The sequence below is a fragment of the Phyllostomus discolor genome, chromosome 2 (assembly GCF_004126475.2).
Source record: "Phyllostomus discolor isolate MPI-MPIP mPhyDis1 chromosome 2, mPhyDis1.pri.v3, whole genome shotgun sequence".
Lineage (NCBI taxonomy): Eukaryota > Metazoa > Chordata > Mammalia > Chiroptera > Phyllostomidae > Phyllostomus > Phyllostomus discolor.
The window spans coordinates 175,022,999-175,041,814 of NC_040904.2; the positions used below are offsets into that span (position 1 = coordinate 175,022,999).

At 37.2% G+C, this 18,816-nt stretch overlaps 1 protein-coding gene across 2 annotated transcripts in view; it reads left to right on the forward strand.

Annotated features, from left to right (window-relative positions):
- Positions 1-18,816, forward strand: part of CPNE8 (copine 8) — a 175,436-nt gene that overhangs the window by 56,412 nt on the left and 100,208 nt on the right. For both annotated transcript variants that reach the window (XM_036019176.1, XM_028532678.2), the window contains exon 6: positions 9,416-9,492. In XM_036019176.1, coding sequence (XP_035875069.1) covers positions 9,416-9,492 — 77 coding nt within the window. The remainder of the gene's footprint in view (positions 1-9,415; positions 9,493-18,816) is intronic.

The following is an 18,816-nucleotide window of genomic DNA, read 5'->3' on the forward strand; positions in this document are numbered from 1 at the left end:
TGAACATAGCCTTTGAAGTGGTAAGAGGTGATCGAATTTCAAATATATTTTGGTGATATGTTTGTTGATCAATTAGATGGCCGGTGTGAAGATAGGAGAAGTAAGAATGACTACTGGGTTCATGGTGAGAGCAACTGAATAAATGGCACAGTTTTATGCAGTGGGTGCATTGGGAAGGAAGAGAGAGAGGTGGCAGAAATGAGTATAGTGAAATCAGCAGTCAGGGCAGGTTTGTATTGTTTGAGACCCGAATAGAATCACCTGGAGATACTGATTGGGCCGTGTCTGGAGACTAGAGATGTAGATTTGGGAACCATCAGCCCAAATACTTCAGCCCAATAACTTTATTGAGTTAGAACTCAATAAAGTTATCTCATAAAAGTATTGTATAAATGGAAAAGAGAAGAGGATAGATCCTTGGGGGAACTTCAGCATTTAGAAATTTGGTGCAAGATTAGCCAAAATTACCACCTTAACAGCCTGGTTAGGCCATGCCGCTTTCCAGTGCAGACTCTCCAGTGGCTTCCCTGCACGCCTCGGATGGAATTCACAGCCTATGGTGGAGCTTAGTTCCCTCCTCTCCTCCCATCCTCATTTTTGCTAATTCTCCACTAGCCCCCCTAGCTCTCTTGGTTCTCTCCAAGAGTGAGTGTGTGTGTGTGTGTGTGTGTGTGTGTGTGTACCCTCAGTATATTCTTGTCTCAGGACATTTGTCCTTGCTTTTCTCCTACCTGGAATGCTTTTATCCCAATAGTCACATGGTTCTCTCCCTCATTTTGTTCAGATTTCTACTAATTTTTCACTGAGGGGCCTTGCCTGATTGCCTACTGTCCTCTGATGCCTCTCCAGTAATGACTTTAGTTTTTTTTGTATGCTTTCTGGTCCTTCTTATAGGATGAGAGCTACCCTTATAAACATATTCAAGCTAAAGAATTTATGACTGATGCTCTATAAGTGGATTGTTTCCCCTTGCATTTTTAATATGGCCTTGTAGATCTGCCTTAGACTTTGAGACAGATAGGGACAATGCCTGAAGTATGTTTGATGACAGTGTCTTCAGCACTTGTTAAGTTATAGTACATAGGATTATTTGTATGTAAAACCGGCCCTTACCCAGAACTTAGTGTTTAATAATGATATAGTTTGATAGTTGTTGTATTTAATATTAATATTTAATAATGCTATAATATATTTCATATTATTTAATAATACTATTTAGTAAGTTTTCTAGTTGTTTGGCCTGTTGATTATCTCATCATGTTTACTAATAGTGAGAATATTTACTTATTTTTCTGTTAGCATGTTATATTTTTCATTTCTTTACTTATGAGTACTAGCATTCAATAAAAGTGATGTGCCTCCATAAGGTAAATATATTCTATACATTTCTTATATTTTTGAATTGCATAGCTGATTTTTAAATTTATATATCATATGGTTTGCAAGTCTTAAATATATATGTTGTGGATAATTTTAATTGGTTAATTTATGTCAGTGACCATGTAATCATTGTTGAAAGCTTACTTTTTATTCAGCTGCCTTATTTACTGCCTTCAGTTGTACTCTTAGCAAGCAAAATATATTTTGAAAATTAACAAGTGCAGAGGAAAAGGAAAGGAATAAATTTAGCTTTAGAAAATAATTTTGGAATTGTATTTATAATTTAACTACTTATATCTGAGTTTAGTACTTTTTATTAATCTCTTGAAGGTAAGATTAGCATTTTTGACTTGTAGGTCAATCTATTCATTAAAAAGACAGATTCTTTTTTGAAAAAATAATAGCTGTGTTATAGTCATGTTAAAATATGACAAGTTGTTTCTACTAAAAACTGCCTCCTGGTAAATTATACCATGGTTTGAAAAGCTCATGCGATTGTTTCATACTGAGGTTGCCTTATTCCCCAAGCAACGTGTAGACAGGCTAACAACCATTAAGATAGTAGGAATGATTACCAGAGTAAAGAACCACCTTGTTTGATTAGTAGGAATTATTGCCAAATTGATCTTTATCAATATGATCTTTGGTCACACATTGATCTTTATAGTTCATATGATTAGTATGAATTAATTAAATACAAAGGAAGTCAGCAGTATTAGTGAAGAGTTCCAATATAAAATAGTAGTATATAGTGTCAACAATGAAATTTCATAACTAATAAAAACTTTCTGCAACAATTTTTTCTCACTTGGTTGAAATACTGTAAAAGCAAGAAATTTTGTATCACATATTTTTCTTTTAGTGTGAATGTATTTAGTTGCAGTATAATGAATACAGGGTAGAAGGAATGGAGGCAAATCATGACTCTATCTTATCAAGAAATTGAATGATCAACTTCTGGGCAGTTGACTGCACCCAATTACTCTGCTATATTAAAACTTTAGCTAAGCGAAATAAGCCAGGTGGTGAAAGACAAACACCGTATGATCTCACCTTTAACAGGAATCTAATCAACAAAAAAACAAACAAGCAAAATACAATCAAACTATAACCAAAGATTGAAATTGAGAACAGGCTGATAGTGACCAGAGGAGAGAGAAGAGGGAATTTCAGGGGAAAAGGGGAAGGGTTTGCAGGAACAAGTATAAAGGACACATGGATAATAACAAGGGGGGGTGGAAATGAGGGAGGTGGGTAGGGCTGGGGAGGTGGGCTGGGATGGGGGTAAAAGGTAGAAAACTGTACTTGAACAACAACTAAAATAAAAGGAGGACGTTCAGGAGGAGCTGTTGCTACCCGCAAAAATTTGTGTATTATAAACAATTAAAAGAGTAAAAAAAAAAACAACTTTAGCTATCAATAGCCTCGTTAATGCCTTTTAACTTATTTATTAGTTATGATATTGTATTTTGGATGTCCGTTGACCACTTTATAAAACAAGAAAGACATTTAAAGATTATCTTTGTAGTCTTTTTAGGAGAAAAATGCCTTGATATTGAATAATTATGAAATTGTTAATGACAATATTAATGATAAACTGCATGCATTAATTAGCTTTGTAATAGTATAGAAATCATTAATTACACACTATTAAAACCTCCTGGTTTATTATACCATGGTTTGAAAAACTCATTCTTTTATATGTATGTTTTTATCTATACTAGTTAACATATAAAGTAAATTGGTTTATAAGACACATTTGGATTTTATAATGACACTCAAAATGAGCATTTGTATTGACCACAAGTGTGAAGTGGTTTTGGAAAAGATATATATTATTTTATTCAGATAATTATAGTTATCTTCAGTGCTGGCATCTAGTGGTAAGTAACAGGTTGTTTTGAGTATATAGTAATGTTCTATGAACCCTAAGAAGTGGGGACAAGAAGGGAGGCATATATTTCTTAGGTGCTTACCATGTTCCAAGCATCTTTTCTAAGCACTTTGCACATACTATTTTATTTAGTCCTTCCAACAATTTAACACATAGGCATTATTTATTATGTTTAATTTATAGAGTAGGATACTGAGGCATAGAGACATTAGTAAATAGCCAGAATATAAACCCAGGGAGCACATTATAGACCCTCATAATTTTCACTGTGGAGGAATAAGTTATATACTGCTTTGCTATGTACCAGTAAACAAATAAATATATGAATGTATGTAAAAGATCATTTTTAAAAACCTTTACCTGAGAATGTTTAATTGATTTTACAGAGGGGCAGAGGGAGAGAGAGAGAGAGAGTGAATGTGGGGGGAGAGAGAGTGAATGTAGGGGGGGAGAGAGAGATGTGAGAGGGAAACATCGATCACTTTCCTCCCGGATTTACATGCCCCTACCTACCCGGAATGGAACCTGCAACCTAGGTATGTGTCCTGACCGGGAATCACACCTGCAGCCTACTCTTGGTGGATGGGATGATGCTCCAACCAGCTGGGCCACCCTGCCAGGGCTATAAAAGATCTTTTAAAAAGAATATATAGAATCATTAAAACTGGTAACTACCAAGCAAGAAAAAAAAAACAACACAAAAACCCCAACAAACATAACCAGTTTATTTCCTGCAAAGTATATTACCTTTTAATATATGTGGAATTATTAAAGCACATAGCCTTAATGTAATTTTTAAATATTATATAAAATATAAATGTATGGACTTGAACAGAAAAAAATTGGTACAGAGGCAATAATAAATCATAATTTTTAAGAAATTAGAATATTGTACTCATTTATACAGTTATACAGTTAAAGTAGATATTCCCCTGAATATTAAGAAGAAAAGAGAAGAGAAACATACATTTATTCGTATAATAATCAGCTGGAATCTGGTGGGATAGCAATGCTTCCATGGATTTTGAGCTGTGTTATGCTAGTAACAAAACTAGGTTATATTGTTATTGGAATAAGCCAAACACTCCCTCTGATTTGCTTATGAATTTTTTTAAAACTACCTATTGTTATAATGCTTTGTGTTGCTGTGCTCTATGCCTTTTTCTGGTCTCCTCCACTTCTCATTGCTAGTTCTTGCAGGTTTAATACCAGCATATTGGATTCAGGGTAATATCTGGATACTTTTAAAGAGTGGAAGAATGAATCCTATATATAATATTAATGCAGTTTATGTACATTTAAAGAAATTAAAAACTAAGTTCTATCTCTGTATTGTTTAGATTACAAAGTAAAATTTCACTCAATTAACAAATATTTATTTATCTCATGGTCAGTTTGGGAAAAGCCCAAGAGTTAATATGATTGAATACATTAAAGCATTTCCGAGCTGCCATCACTCTAGTCTAGATTTGGTCTGTGTGTGTGTTTGAGGTGTGGAAAGGTGCCTGGATTTATTACTGTAAATACCATTATGACCTTATTATAATGACTTATAAACCAGGAAAAAAAACACCATAGCTAGACACAAGAAATTAGTACATGTTATATAGCTAGGTTTTATTTCTATATTTATTTAACTAAAGACCAAAATATCTAAAAGTACCCTTTATAAGACATTAATTATATTACTAGTATTGTGTAAAATGCATAGGAAATGTGAACCATTGAGATGACTAAAGAATGGAATCAGTAGAGCTTTCCAGCACAAGGAGTGGTTGACAAATATTATGTGCTGATTTATGCTTTTTGAGTAGTAAATGTATTGCTTTATAGGGAATACACAAGTAGAGACCGGCATAAAACCACTCCATAAATGCCATAAATACTTAGGGGCAAGGTGTGCAGTAACAGTGGGGATAATACACATAGGTGGGCCTGGGACTATATACTATTACTGAAAGAAACCCCCAGGTCCGTTATGTCTTCCACCTGTAGGAAAGATGTCTTTCAATGCCAGAGATTCGTGAAAAGGAAAGGAAATATTTAATGCTATACAGACTTAAAGTAGTGACCTAATGTCTTCATCAAAATCCTAAAGTCCCTTAAAACACCCACAAACAGACAGAGTCCTTCCTTCTCCCTTTGCCCAGTCTGGGGTACCGTATCTCAGGAAAGAAGATAGAAGTCCAGGGTTCAGGCAGTCCCCAGTTCTTCCCAGTACTTTGTGCTAGGCTGGTGGGCAGGCCTCCCTCGGTTCCGGCACCCTCAGCTGTGTCACCAGGATCTCGGCTAAAGCCGGGTAGTGGTTCCCCCTTCTAAAGCTTCGGGGGTCCCCACTCTGGCAAAGGCACGTGGTCCTCTCTCCCAGGGCCATGGGAGTCCCCACCCAGCCAAAACCACGTGCTTCTCTCTCCTCAATGGCTGAGAGGAGGGGCGCCGCCACTCTGCCAAAGCCGAGTGGTTGTTCTCTGCTAAAGCCGCATGGTGATTCTCTCTCGCAGGGCTGCGGGAGTCTCCACTCTGCCAAAGCCCCATGGTTCTCCCTCTCAATGGCTGCCATGTTTGGGTTTAAATCCCCGAGCCAGTCTTCCTGTGCAGCCCTATTTCCGACTCCTCCCACACTCGGCCACACTTGCCCTCAATCTGCTGTCCTTTCCAGCTTTTCTGGTTGCCATCGTGGGTCTGGGCAGGTGTGGCCCCATGTCATGGAGCCAATCTTCTCTGAGCTCCCATGCAGGCACTATAACTTGGGGGACCTGCCCCCCGGTCACATCTTGGGGGGTCCCTTTCCATTGCCCTGGCCAAGAGCATGGCCATAGCTATTTAGCATATCTAAGCAACCAGCCAAAGACTATAGGTATGTTAAATGACCATGCCATGGATTAGCTGCAAAGCTGCCCTTCATATTCTTGCTCTGTGTGCCCCTTCCCCCAACTCACACCTGAAGGGGAAGGGGTGAAGACACCTTAAAATCTCCTGGACACCTTGAGTTCTGGACCCCATTTCAAATGCCCATTTGGGGTCCCCCTCTTGGCTGCACTCTGTAACAGGTGCACACAATATCCTTTTGTTGCACATTTTATTCATTTTATTGTTTTTTGGGGGGGGCCCAGAAATGATATTTGCCTGTTCATTGTTTGCTAATGTGTGTCTAGCCTAATTTGGATAATATATGCTCAAGACTTCTGTTTTGTTTTCTTGGGTAATTACAGTACAGAATAACTTTTACTGAGACTTGTTACTCCATTGGCCAAATCCATTTAATACAGAGTGTGTGCAGCTGACTGTGAATATCGGGATCCCTAGAAAAGAATTCTAGAATCCGCCATATGTGTTCTTTGCTGTTGACTCAGAAGAGCAATGATATATTTATTCTAAATCTTTAGTATTTAGCCCTAACTATGTACCATGAGACTTAGAGAAATTAGGTTTGTTTAGAAAACCCAGAAACACATTTGTAAAGTCTGTTTTGAAATTGGAAAAGATATGCTGTTATTAAGAATGCTTAAGGTAAATATGTAAAGGTTTTATACCTTAAGTACTTTTTACCTATTTGAAAGCAAAATTTTAGATTGATTTGTGAGTTTATGAAGGTGTTGTTGTTCTGCCAGGCATCGAGTTCCAGATCAGACTTATTTTCTGTCTTTCCTTTTCACTGCTATACCCTTCCTACCACGTGCAAGTACAGTTCACACCAAGGTGCTGTTCCCTACCTTTTTCTACAACTTTAGTTTGGGACTTAGCACTTTGTTTCTTACTAATTACTATAGCCTTCTGATTGATCTGGCTTCCAGATTTTTCTCTCTTCTCGGGTCCATTCTGCAAACTGGTACCTAAAATTTTCAGAATGCTAGAATGCTTCTGATTATCCTAAGAGATTTTTTTTTTTTGCCTAGTCAAAAGGGTCCTTCAGAGTCTTGGGTCTTCATCTCCATTTCTGCCCTTTAATTTAGATCCACTTTTTTCTCATCATCTCTTCTCTGTCTATAACTCTGATCTGTTCTCTGGGGTTAGAATGTCCAGCTTTCTTCTCTCCTTGAATCCTTCCTGCCTGGCTCTCAAGGCTTACTTCATTGGGGAAAATATCCCGCTGACTCCTATGTGCCTTAGAGCATGCTTCCTTCACCTTCCCACTTTCTTTTCACTGAATAACATAGTTTTACTTCTGTGGCTTGTTAGGCATTTTGAAATTTTATTTAGTAAAACCTGAAACAACATTTTGTTTGCTGTCATTCCTGTACCCAACTTTTCTAGGGCTTCCCCTGAGCCAGTTCGCTGTACAGATCTGAGGGAGGGAGATCTCCCACTTTTTCCTTTAAGACAGATTGGAATTATATATGGACTAAACTAGAAAGTGTCTTGTGGGGGGGTTCCACCCACAGCCCCCCACCCCACCCCCATCAGCCACCACAGATGAGAATAAGTCTACTGAGACATGATCTGCTTGGGGAGGAAACATGGCTGATCTCTCAAAGGAGAAGGGCTAGGAGCCTGGTCCTCAATGGGCTTTTATTGGGTTCAATTTGCACAGGAATTCAGGTAAAGCTCATCAATCACTGTCAGGCAGTAAGGATCAAACAATGGGTAATATACAAAGAATTCTGAGGGCTTATTCTGAGTCAGGGTCTAGCTAAAGGGCCATAAAACTTTGAGAAAACAAACTCATTTTATGCTTGGATTCTTATCATTTAAATTGAGGGCATTAGCAAAGCAAGTTTCACAGAATTTTATGCATTCTTTCTTAGGCCTGATTGCTGCGGGGAACCTGCCCTTTTCCAGCACAGGACCTCACCCACCTCCAGCATTGTTTCAGGCTTAAGTCAGGCAGGGGAAGTAAAGCAGGCGAGCGATTAGGAGACTTTTTGCGGACAGAATAAGGACTCAGGCTATGTCGAAGGGTGAGGGTCCATCACCCCCTTTTTCTATAGCCTCCCAAGTCATTCCTTGAGGGCCCCTTCATGACCATGCCTGTCTTAGGTTGCTCCTCCCTTGAGGAATCTTACCTATCATTGGCTAACCAGTCATCCTTCTGGGGCCAAGCAGGGTGAAGTAAAAGTGGCCAGAGGCAGCGCCCCTAACTGGAAGATAAACTTTGTCTCCTTAGTAGCTTATGGTCCCCAGGTCTCTTTACTCAGCCTTAGCCATGGGGGTTACAGCTTCTGAAACAGGCAGGGCGGTTCCCAACACTTTCTCTGCCTGAAACACCTCCTTATTTCCTACCCCAAATGCTCACATGGTGTTGAAGCCCTTATATGATTAGCCTGTGAAGTTGAATTGTATTTATGGTATTTAAATTCTTAGACAGCACATCAATCTAGAATCAGAACATCTGGGTTAGTCCTAACTTTGCTATTTACTAACTGCTTAAAACACGGAAAAGTGAACCCCCTCAATGATGAATTTAATTTTACGTGAGGTGAAACATTAATAACAGGCCTCACATGTTGCAAGGTTATTCTGAGTCTTGAGAGCAAAAATCATGATTAATGAACTTTATAATGCTTTATACTAAATCCTATATTAGGCACTTAATATATGCTAGTACCAATTTATGCAATAACTCATTGAATACTCCAAATAACTCCATGAAGGGGACTAACCCATTTTAGAGATGAGGAAACTGGAGAGCAATTAAGTTCACAGTCACAGGCAGTAGTGGTGGTACAAGAGTAGCCACCTGGCAGTGTGGCTCCGGACCCTGGCTGAATAGCCGTGCACCACATGGCCTCTTGCTAAGTGGTGCTGGTTTTCTTTGTCACCGTTGTTCTGTGATTTCATGGTTCACCGCCTCAGCCAAAAGCTTTGTAGTTTTAGAGACATCCAGAGGCCAGCCACTTGTGAATTCAAATCCTGGAACTTTTTTCCATTTTCATTTTCATTAAAAAAAAAAAAGAAAGAAAATAAACACAAGGTCTAAACACAATAACAAGCCTGCTCTGTGATTGAAAGGACAAAACACTGTACAAGCTTAGGGGAAATCACATAGCTAAAATTAATACATATTGAGCTTATGTCATTTAATATTGGAAGTTAAAGAATTCAATATTTCAGCAATGAAAACAATGCAAATATGATGTGCAAAATATGTAGTGTAAAGACGGTCTGGGAACTTATGAGCTTTAATCCTTTTGTCTATTTTAGGACTTTCTGGGACAAGTGTTTTGTACATTGGGGGAGATTGTTGGTTCACAGGGAAGTCGCCTGGAAAAGCCAATAGTGTAAGTATTTTTTAATTCAGACAATTAAATATTAAGTCTCATTTTTATTTCTGCAGTTTGAAATTGATGAGTACATGGTTGTAAACCAACTGTGGGTTTTAAAATCTTCTTTGAGTTTTACTTTCAAAAATAATTTTGACATGGTTTTAGAGGATAATTTATATGTCAGCTGTCATACACCATACCACAAAATGTTCACAAAATGAAATGAGCACATTTAAACTAAGAAATGTGTTTTCCTTTCTTTTTTGTACTATTAAGTCCTAGAGATTTAGTACTTTTTAAAAGAGATTTTAGTGCTTTGGGCCAGGGACTATATGTAGCACCATCTTTTACATCATATGTTTAATACATGCATTTTTAGTGACTAAGGTTTTAATGATTTTTATTACAAAATTGGTTTGTAATGAAGGCAGTAAGTGTGTAAATGATAAGAGAAGGTGGTAACTATGGATCGTATATCTTCTACCTTCACCTCCAATTACTGGGATGATGTTTCATTTTTTTATTAGTTGCATTTGATAATCCAATTTTCTCCAGTAGCACATGAGGCAGAACACAAACTCCAAACTGTAGACATTTTTCCCATACTACATCTTCCCTGTCCTCTTCCTTCTCCTCTTGATAATGTGATTATCTGGATGAATTTACCTGTTTATTAAAATCAAAAGATCTTGGAAGGATACTTAAGGCATATGCAGAGCTACATGCAGTGCCTAAAGGTTTGGGGAATTTTGAAATCTATATCTTCACCAGTCTTTTAAGAATCCTTTCCTTACAAAACGCACATCAAAACTCCCCACTCTATTCACTTTTGACATCAAGCATTATGGCTAAGCCATCATTCTTACATTCCCTGTATAAAACTGAAGTTTATGCTTAACATTCAGTGCTGTGCAAGAACTTCTTAGGATAATAAGAGGTCTGTGAATTCTAACTTCTTTTTTTTTAAAGATTGTATTTATTTATTTTTAAAGATTTTATTTATTTATTTTTAGAGAGTGGGGACCTCTCACGTGCCCCCTACTGGGGACCTGGCCTGCAACCCAGGCATGTGCCCTGACTGGGAACGGAACTGGCAGCCCTTGTGTTCGCACAGCAGCACTCAATCCACTGAGCCACAACAGCCAGGGAAAAAGATTATGTTTATTTATTTATTTATTTTTAGAGAGAAGGGAAGGGAGCAAGAAAGAGAGGAAGTGAATCATTGATGTGTGAGAACGACATCAATTGCTTGGCTTTCACTTACCCCCAACTGCGGAGCTGGCCTGCAGCCTAGGCGTGTGCCCAGACCAGGAATCAAACCTGTGACCTATTGGTTTGTGGACAATACCCTACCCACTGACCCACACCTGTCAGGGATATTAATTCTGATGTCTTTTTATTTAATTTGATTTTCTTAGAAAATTATTATTAAAAGTTTAAAAACTTTTGGATATCATGTAGTTTTTTAAACATTCATTTCATGTGTAATCTGCTTTCATATAATTATAGGATTTGGAAGATTATGATTTAAATATATTTTGTTCACTTTAATAAGTTAGTAATACATTATTTGTAAAGCAATGATCATAAGTATTTTGTTAAGTGTATATAATTATATTTTTAAATGAATATAATTCCTGTTCCATTTTTTTAGTCAGTGACTCAGGCCCATGAAGATTCTTGGACAATCACTAAATATACCTTTTTTTTCTGAAAAAAATCCATAATATATATAATGCCAACTTAAAGATGCCTTTTAATATTCTTTGAGAGAAAACGAAAGTAATTCAAAATAGAATTTTTATTTCAGAGCAACAGAATAGTGATTTTTATAGAATTTGTATTCATATTTTCAAATTGATAATTTTATTTGAAATTTTTATCTGAAATTTTCCCCATGAAAGGAAATCATAACTCTTGGTTCAGAAAACTCTTCAATTACATAGAATTTTTTCACAGTGGAAAATCATTGTTATGACCCTGGCTGGCATAGCTCCATGGATTGAGTGTGGGCTGTGAACCAAAGTGTCGCAGGTTCGATTCCCAGTCAGGGTACATGCCTGGGTTGCAGGCCATGACCCCCAGCAACTGCACATTGATGTTTCTCTCTCTCTCTTCCCTCCCTCTCTCTTTCTCCCTCCCTTCCCTCTCTAAAAATAAATAAATAAAATCTTAAAAAAAAAAGAAAGTCATTGTTATGTTAGACTTGAAACATGTTAAAGTTTGATATGTTGTGTGTGGTATGTGGTAGATAGAGTACAGGGTGGGCAAAAGTAGGTTAACAGTTGTGAGTACACGAAATACAGCGTTGATAAAGATACTGTAGTAAGCATGACCTACATGTATTTTTCCACAGGAACAACTGTAAACCTGCTTTTCTCGCCCATTTACAGTGTAAGATGTGGTCCTTGTTCAGCTAATTCAACAATTTCCACCAGATAAGACTAAGAAAAAGAAATTCATACTAAGAGGTGAAATACCTGGAGCAGTGATTAGCAGAGTACGAAAATGTTGGGAATGTTTGCTGGCATTTGAGTCATGATCATTTTATGTAATCAGAAAAGATGAGATGTCCTTTAGATATTGCTTAGCTCCTGCTGAGGATTTGGTAGCACATATGAGGCATAACCTTAGAAATCTGTTCAGATAAAATGGAGGTATTGTAACTACACACTTTATGTCATCTGAGAGTATTTTGTAATTCACAAAAGTGTTTATATTATATCTATCTTATTGAAAAAGGTACAATACATTAAGTTGATTGAATTTGAAAAACCATATGCCACTAATTTTCTATTCAGCCTTTGACCTTATTGGGCAACTTTCTCAGGCGAATAGACATTCTATTGTAAAAGGGATTAAAGGTAGGTTTACAGTTTGAGCAGTGGGAAATTTAAAATATTTTTCTAAGTGTAGCTAGGTAAAAAGTATTAAATTGGTAATGAAATATAGGGCTTCAGTGTAGGAAAAAGATGGACTACAAAAGAAGCAAAGAACAAAACCTAAAGAATTGTAGATGGGGCCCTACTACATGAGGGAATTAAATAAGCTACTTGAGATAAACAGAATATGAGAGAGGAAATTCAAATGGGAGATTAGTAAAAAATAAGACAGTAGAATTGAATATAGTTAGCTTCCTGCTGGAAGGATATCTTGGATTCATTAATCAAAGCTTCCAGTAGCAATATCTTCATGTGCTCTCACCTGAGCAGTTACTCCAACCCAGTTGATCAGGAGAAAAAAAAATTTTTTTTGTAGTCACTTACCCTCTTTCTTGAGAAAATATTGACTTTTGTTTAAAAAAATCTAGCTATGAGAGGGGCATGTGTCTAGAGGAAGGGAAACGTGGATTGAAGAAGCAGGTTCACTAGACTGAGCATGCTGTCTTGGGTTCTTGGGAGTTCAAGTGCTTTAAGAAGATGTAACTCCTATTCAAATGGAATTTTATGCCTTCACCTCATCATTAATGAAAAGCAATCAAAACCATTCATACTTTTGTTTGAAAAAGCATAGTTGGGGTTGAGGAAGAGAGTGAAATGCTATTTGCATGGAAGCTTGATCTTCCCATAATGTCAAAGTAGCCCTTTAAAGGGCTCGTCCACTCCATGGATACTCTCAGATGTCCACCCTCGTCCTTGCTGACCCTGCTCTCAGTGACATCCTTTTCCATGGGCTTGAGGTTTTGAATCAATCTAACGGATAGATGGCAGGGAGAGATGGGAAGGTTGGAAGGTATGGAACATTTCAGTAGAAAAGAAACAGCTTTGGAAAAAGGATGGAGCCAGTGAGAATACTGGAAATAATAAAAGGTCAGGGAAGTGTTTTCTTCTTTGACAGAAGCTTTAGGGCAAACACAACTTCTGAAGAGTCCATGATTCATCACACAATATATAAAAATAAAGGAATGCATGAAAGCAGAAATGATAAAGTTGACATTAAGGAAACAATATGTATTTAACATGTAGCTCTTACCTCTCTATCTCATAGTCCCTCTTCCCTTCTGGCCCCCTGCCCCATCCCTGTCCTCCCTTGTGAACCTGCCTGGCCAGGGCCTAGCTCTGCAGAGGCAACATTGTAGGGTGGGCACTAAACGTCTTCCAGTTTGTCACTACCTGCTCCTCACGGCTGGAGATGGAAGTAAGATTTGTATACTCTCCTGCTGTAGCCATTACTTTTGGAGTAAGAGCTTTTATCTGGTGAAGGAGTTAGGGGATTTTCTCTGCCTGTGTGAGTATAGGCTTCGGAACTACAGGGCCGGATGCCTCCAGAGGCAGATAAGCCACCTGCAATTAACAAAATGGACTCATCTGGAACTTTAAGAGTCTTCCTGTGTCCTGAATGTTTTTATGTAAATAGCATTATCCAAATGATTTAGTGCTTATTTAGTAATTTGTTTTGGATTAGAGATTTATTTTCCAATTAGTTTCCCATTTATATTCTAAATTATTCATAATATTTCCTTGTTTTCTTCCCTTTAAATGGCCCAGTTGAAATTATCTGTTAAGGTATTCAGAATAATTTCTTCTGGGTTCTTAATTGCCATTGTGTTATAATATCTTCTCAGAAGTTGCCTTTTTAAAGTGATAACTATAAAATTTAGAGACTTAAAGTAGGCATACTAAAGCTTCAAATTATTTATTTATTTTTATTGTTGTTCAATTACAGTTGTTCCATTTTCTGTCCATTACTCTTCCCCACCCCACCCACCCTCACCTCCCACATTCAATCCTCCCCTCCCATTGTCTTTGTCCATGGGTCCTTTACACATGTTTCTTGATGACCCTTCCCCTTCTTCCCTGTGTTATTTCCCCAGCCTTCCCCCTTCTTGTCACTATCAGTTTGTTTTTTATTTCCATGTCTTTTGTTCTATTTTGGTCCCTCATTTGTTTCATTGATTAGGTTCCACTTATAGGTGAGATTGGGTGGTATTTGTCTTTTACTGTGTGGCTTATTACACGTAACGTAATACTCTCCAGTTCCATCCATGCTATTGCGAAGGGTGGGAATTCCTTCTTTCTGCTGTGTAGTATTTCATTGTATAAATGTACCACTGTTTCTTGATCCACTCATTTACTGATGGGCACTTGGGTTGCTTCCAGCACTTGGCTGTTGTAAATAATGCTGCTATGAACATTGGGGTACATAGGTCCTTTTGAATTGGTGTTTCAAGATTCTTAGGGTATAATCCTAGCAGCCGAATTGCCAGGTCAAAAGGTAGTTCCATTTTTAGTTTTTTCAGGAAATTCCATAGTGTTTTCCACAGTGGCTGTACTAGTCTGCATTCCCACCAATAGTGTAATAAGGTTCCTTTTTCTCCACAACCTCACCAGCACTTGTTTGTTGATTTGATTATGATGGCCATTCTGACCAGTGTAAAGTGGTATCTCATTGTGGTTTTAATTTGCATGTCTCTGATGGCTAGTGATGCTGAGCATCCTTTCATATGTCTCTGGGCCCTCTGTATGTCCTCCTTGCAGAAGTGTCTGTTCAGGTCCTTTGCCCATTTTTTAATTCGGTTGTTTGTCTTCCTGGAGTGGAGTCATGTGAATTCTTTATATATTTTAGAGATCAAACCCTTGTCTGAGGTATCATTGGCAAACATATTTTCGTGTATAATTGGTTCCCTTTTCATTTTGCTGATGTTTTCTTTAGCTATGCAGAAGCTTTTTAATTTAATGAAGTTTCATTTGTTTATTCTTTCCTTTATGTCCCTTGCTCTAGGGGACATATCAGTGAAAATATTGCTGCATGGAATTTCTGAGATTTTACTATGTTCTCCTGTATGACTTTTATGGTGTTGCAACCTATTCTTAAGTCTTTTATCCATCTCGAGTTTACTCTTGTGTATAGTGTAAGTTGGTGATCGAGTTTCATTTTTTTGCATGTAGTTGTCCAGATCTCCCAATACCATTTGTTGAAGCTATTTTTACTCCATTTTATGTTCCTGTCCCCTTTGTCAAATATTAATTGACCATATTTATTCTTAGTCTAGTCTTTGAGAATTAAATTACATTTATTGCAAAGGAAAATGGTTTCTTGTACATAGCCATATGCTCTATTAAATAATTAGAATTAGAATTTAAACTTATCTTTTTATTTTCTGTGCTTCAGTTATTGTCACTTTTAAAAATAGACTTTCTCATTTTTTATGGAAATAAAAATTATTTTTAATATCTTGTAGAAACTTATGTGAAATTTTTTGAAACTGATGTTCAGCAATTTTTAACTTACTTTTTAATAGCAGCTCAAATTTTTACAATTTCCAGCAGTCTATTCTGCTGGATTCAAGTTTTGAGCAAACACATTTCTCATATCTTAATTCCATCCTACATTTTGTTTTTTTCCCTGAACCCTCTGACAATGAGTCTCGTGCTACTTAATTTGTCTGCAGCCTTCCTTCCCTGTGTCTTCCTATGACTCATCTGCCCCTCTCTTTAGATCGTCACGTTATGATTTGGCGCTATGCCCACTGAGCAGTGTGTTTTCTCATGCTGTGAGACTTGAGACTGTATCCAATTTTCTGTGTGATGCTGTCAGAGTCCTACTTCTATCTTTAGGGATCTCAGTGACAGATTCAGAAAGTCTTCCAAAATGCTGGAATCAGCACCAGTTTAAGAAAGATTGCTGTTTTCTACTCTGGGAAAAAAGCAGTTATTATATTCATCAAGTAACAGAACTATTTGTTCCAGTTACTCTCATCCAGGCATGACTGGTTCTGTGTGAAAGCGTGGGGCCAGGAGGCAGGGACTGGTTTGATTAGAAAGAAGATTCTTACTTGTGGGCGGAGCTGGACTACCAAGGGTAACTGAACTAGCAGCTCTTTTGGGTTAGGGAGAAATTATGTTCTTTGTAGCCTGGCTAGAGCAGCAGCATATAATCTCGGCCAATAGTAGTGAGTGAGAATAAAGGGATTCCAAGAGGGATTAGTGAGTGCCCCATAGCTGCTGAAGAGTACAGAGACTCGGAGGCAGACTATAATCAGAAGACCATCTTGCAGTTATCTGATGGACATGGAATCCCAACTCTGACATAGGATTTAGGAATGAAGCCTGATGCATGCTGACGTTCAACAAGAAAAATGTGGGGAAGGGAACAAAACAGAAAGGGAGCTTGGAAATAAGGCAGAAGACTGAAATACAGAAATAGGTATTGAGGGGAACTTAAAGAGTTGGCTTTTAGATCTGACTCAAATGTAGTGTTATTCTGAAAGCTATGCTGTGGCCATGAGTGCTTGTAGAGATCAAGAGTTAGTGTGGGAAGGGTGAGGAGGAGAAAGGATGGGAGAATTGTTAGTCTCAAAGGTGAGAAACATGCAAATTTGCAATAACAGTGCATGTCTTCACTGAGCAATGTTTACCTGTGAAAATACAGTCAATTTGGGGGGAAAGTTTGACTTTCAGAGTCATCTTTATTAACTTTCCTGAACATTAGAGTGATACTGCTATACTCTGGGTTGTTTTACTGGACAGGATATTGGGCTGAGAATCAGATAAGGATTTTAATCCTATTTTTGCTGCTAACTTTCTGTGCAATATTATAAAATTTGTACATTTATATTATATTTTATAGCTGTGGGTCACATTTGTAGTATGAAGAATTTAGTCTAGAAATAAGTAAATAACCATCATAATCAAGTTGATAGTACACAGCTTTTGGAAACAGTCAGATCTGGGTTTCATAACTTATTAGTATATAATTTGAACAAACTTGCTTAAATTTCTAGCTCTGGTTTCCTTACCAGAAATGTATGTATGAATAATATGCCTTTGAAAGAGTTGTTGTAAGAAACAGCTCTCTTCCTAAGAGAGTTTATATGTAAAGTTGTGTAAAATAGAGGAAATTTTAGTACATTTTCTTCTGTGTCTTGCACAAGATTATCAGTCTCCCATAAGGTGGCACTTAATAAATATTTAGCTGGACCATTTTCTTACATTCCCTTTTGGATCTGCACTGATGCTCTGGAAGGATCTCCAGGGAGGTAATTGTTTACCCTAAGTGAGCAGACTGTGTACAGTTGCAAACTCCCGTGCTTCTCTGTATTACTCAGAAATTTCAGTGGTTATTGAAAGCTAAGGGCATATAGATGGACTCTTCTGCATAAAAAGGTTTCTAAAAATATATATGGCCAGTCGTGAGAAATATGGGTAAGATAAATACATTTGTCTCAAAGTAGCCCTCGCCATCATCCTCAGACACAAGCCCCAGAATGGTGGGTCTGTTGTTCTGACTTGGATGTAACATTTCCCTGTTTACATGAGGCTGTGTGGAGTAACTCCTTCAGGCACCCCAGTTGAAGAAAGAAAAACAAAAGGCAAAATCATCTTAATATAAGTGCTTAATATATAGACTATATTTACTGGCTGTATTTGCTTCTTTTTCTGTCAGACATAATTTGAATAGTAGAGATCTTAGGAATTCTTTTTTTTTTTAAATTCATTTATTCAACAAGCCTTTACTGGGAATACATTATAGACCACAAACTGTTAGACACTAAGCATGCAATTTTGAAAACATGAGTTGTTTTTATCTTTATCGAGTTTACCATCTATTTGTTAAATGAATAATCACACAAAGAAATATAATTACATATTAATGTAAGCCTTATTAAAATTAGAGTGTATTTTTAGACTAGAATACATAGGCATTTTTTAATATTTTGAATTTTATCATAAATACAATGGGAAAATTCATGATTTTTGTTCAAAGAAGTTTATTCCCTTTTGTGAGGAGAAAGGTAGTTAACAGAAAAATCAGTAAGTTAATAACTACTGAAATAATGTAATTCAGAGAAGACAAGCAGTTTGGACTAAGGAGATAAAAAGTAATGGGCATGTATAAAATACATTTTAAAAGTTGATTTCACAAGGATTGATGATAGATTGACAGTCTTAGATGAAGAAGATTTCAAGGATGACTTTTAGAATTTTTGCACAAGCAACTGGGTGCTTGGATATACCGTATTTTGATGAGAAGATCATTCATTTCTGGGTTTGCCATAACTGATTAGTAATTTAGGAGTAGGTAGGTCATTCTGTCCTTGTGTTGTAGATGCTGGTGTCCACCCAGAGTGTAAACATTTGCCAAACTTTTTGTAATTGTGTTTGCCTAACCTCATTGAGTTGGATCGAAAACCTGGTGGAAAATCTTGATGAAAAGAAAATACATAATGCATGGGTTTTAGTACCTGTCGTTAGTGAACAAACATTCTTAGTTGCATTTCGTTTTGAAATCAGATGAGTGTCTAAAGTTCTACTCTTTGCATGGACAATGTTCAGAAATTACATTTAAGAGAAACTACAGTTTCCTCTACAGTGAATTTTTTTGCTCTTTTTTCTTTTC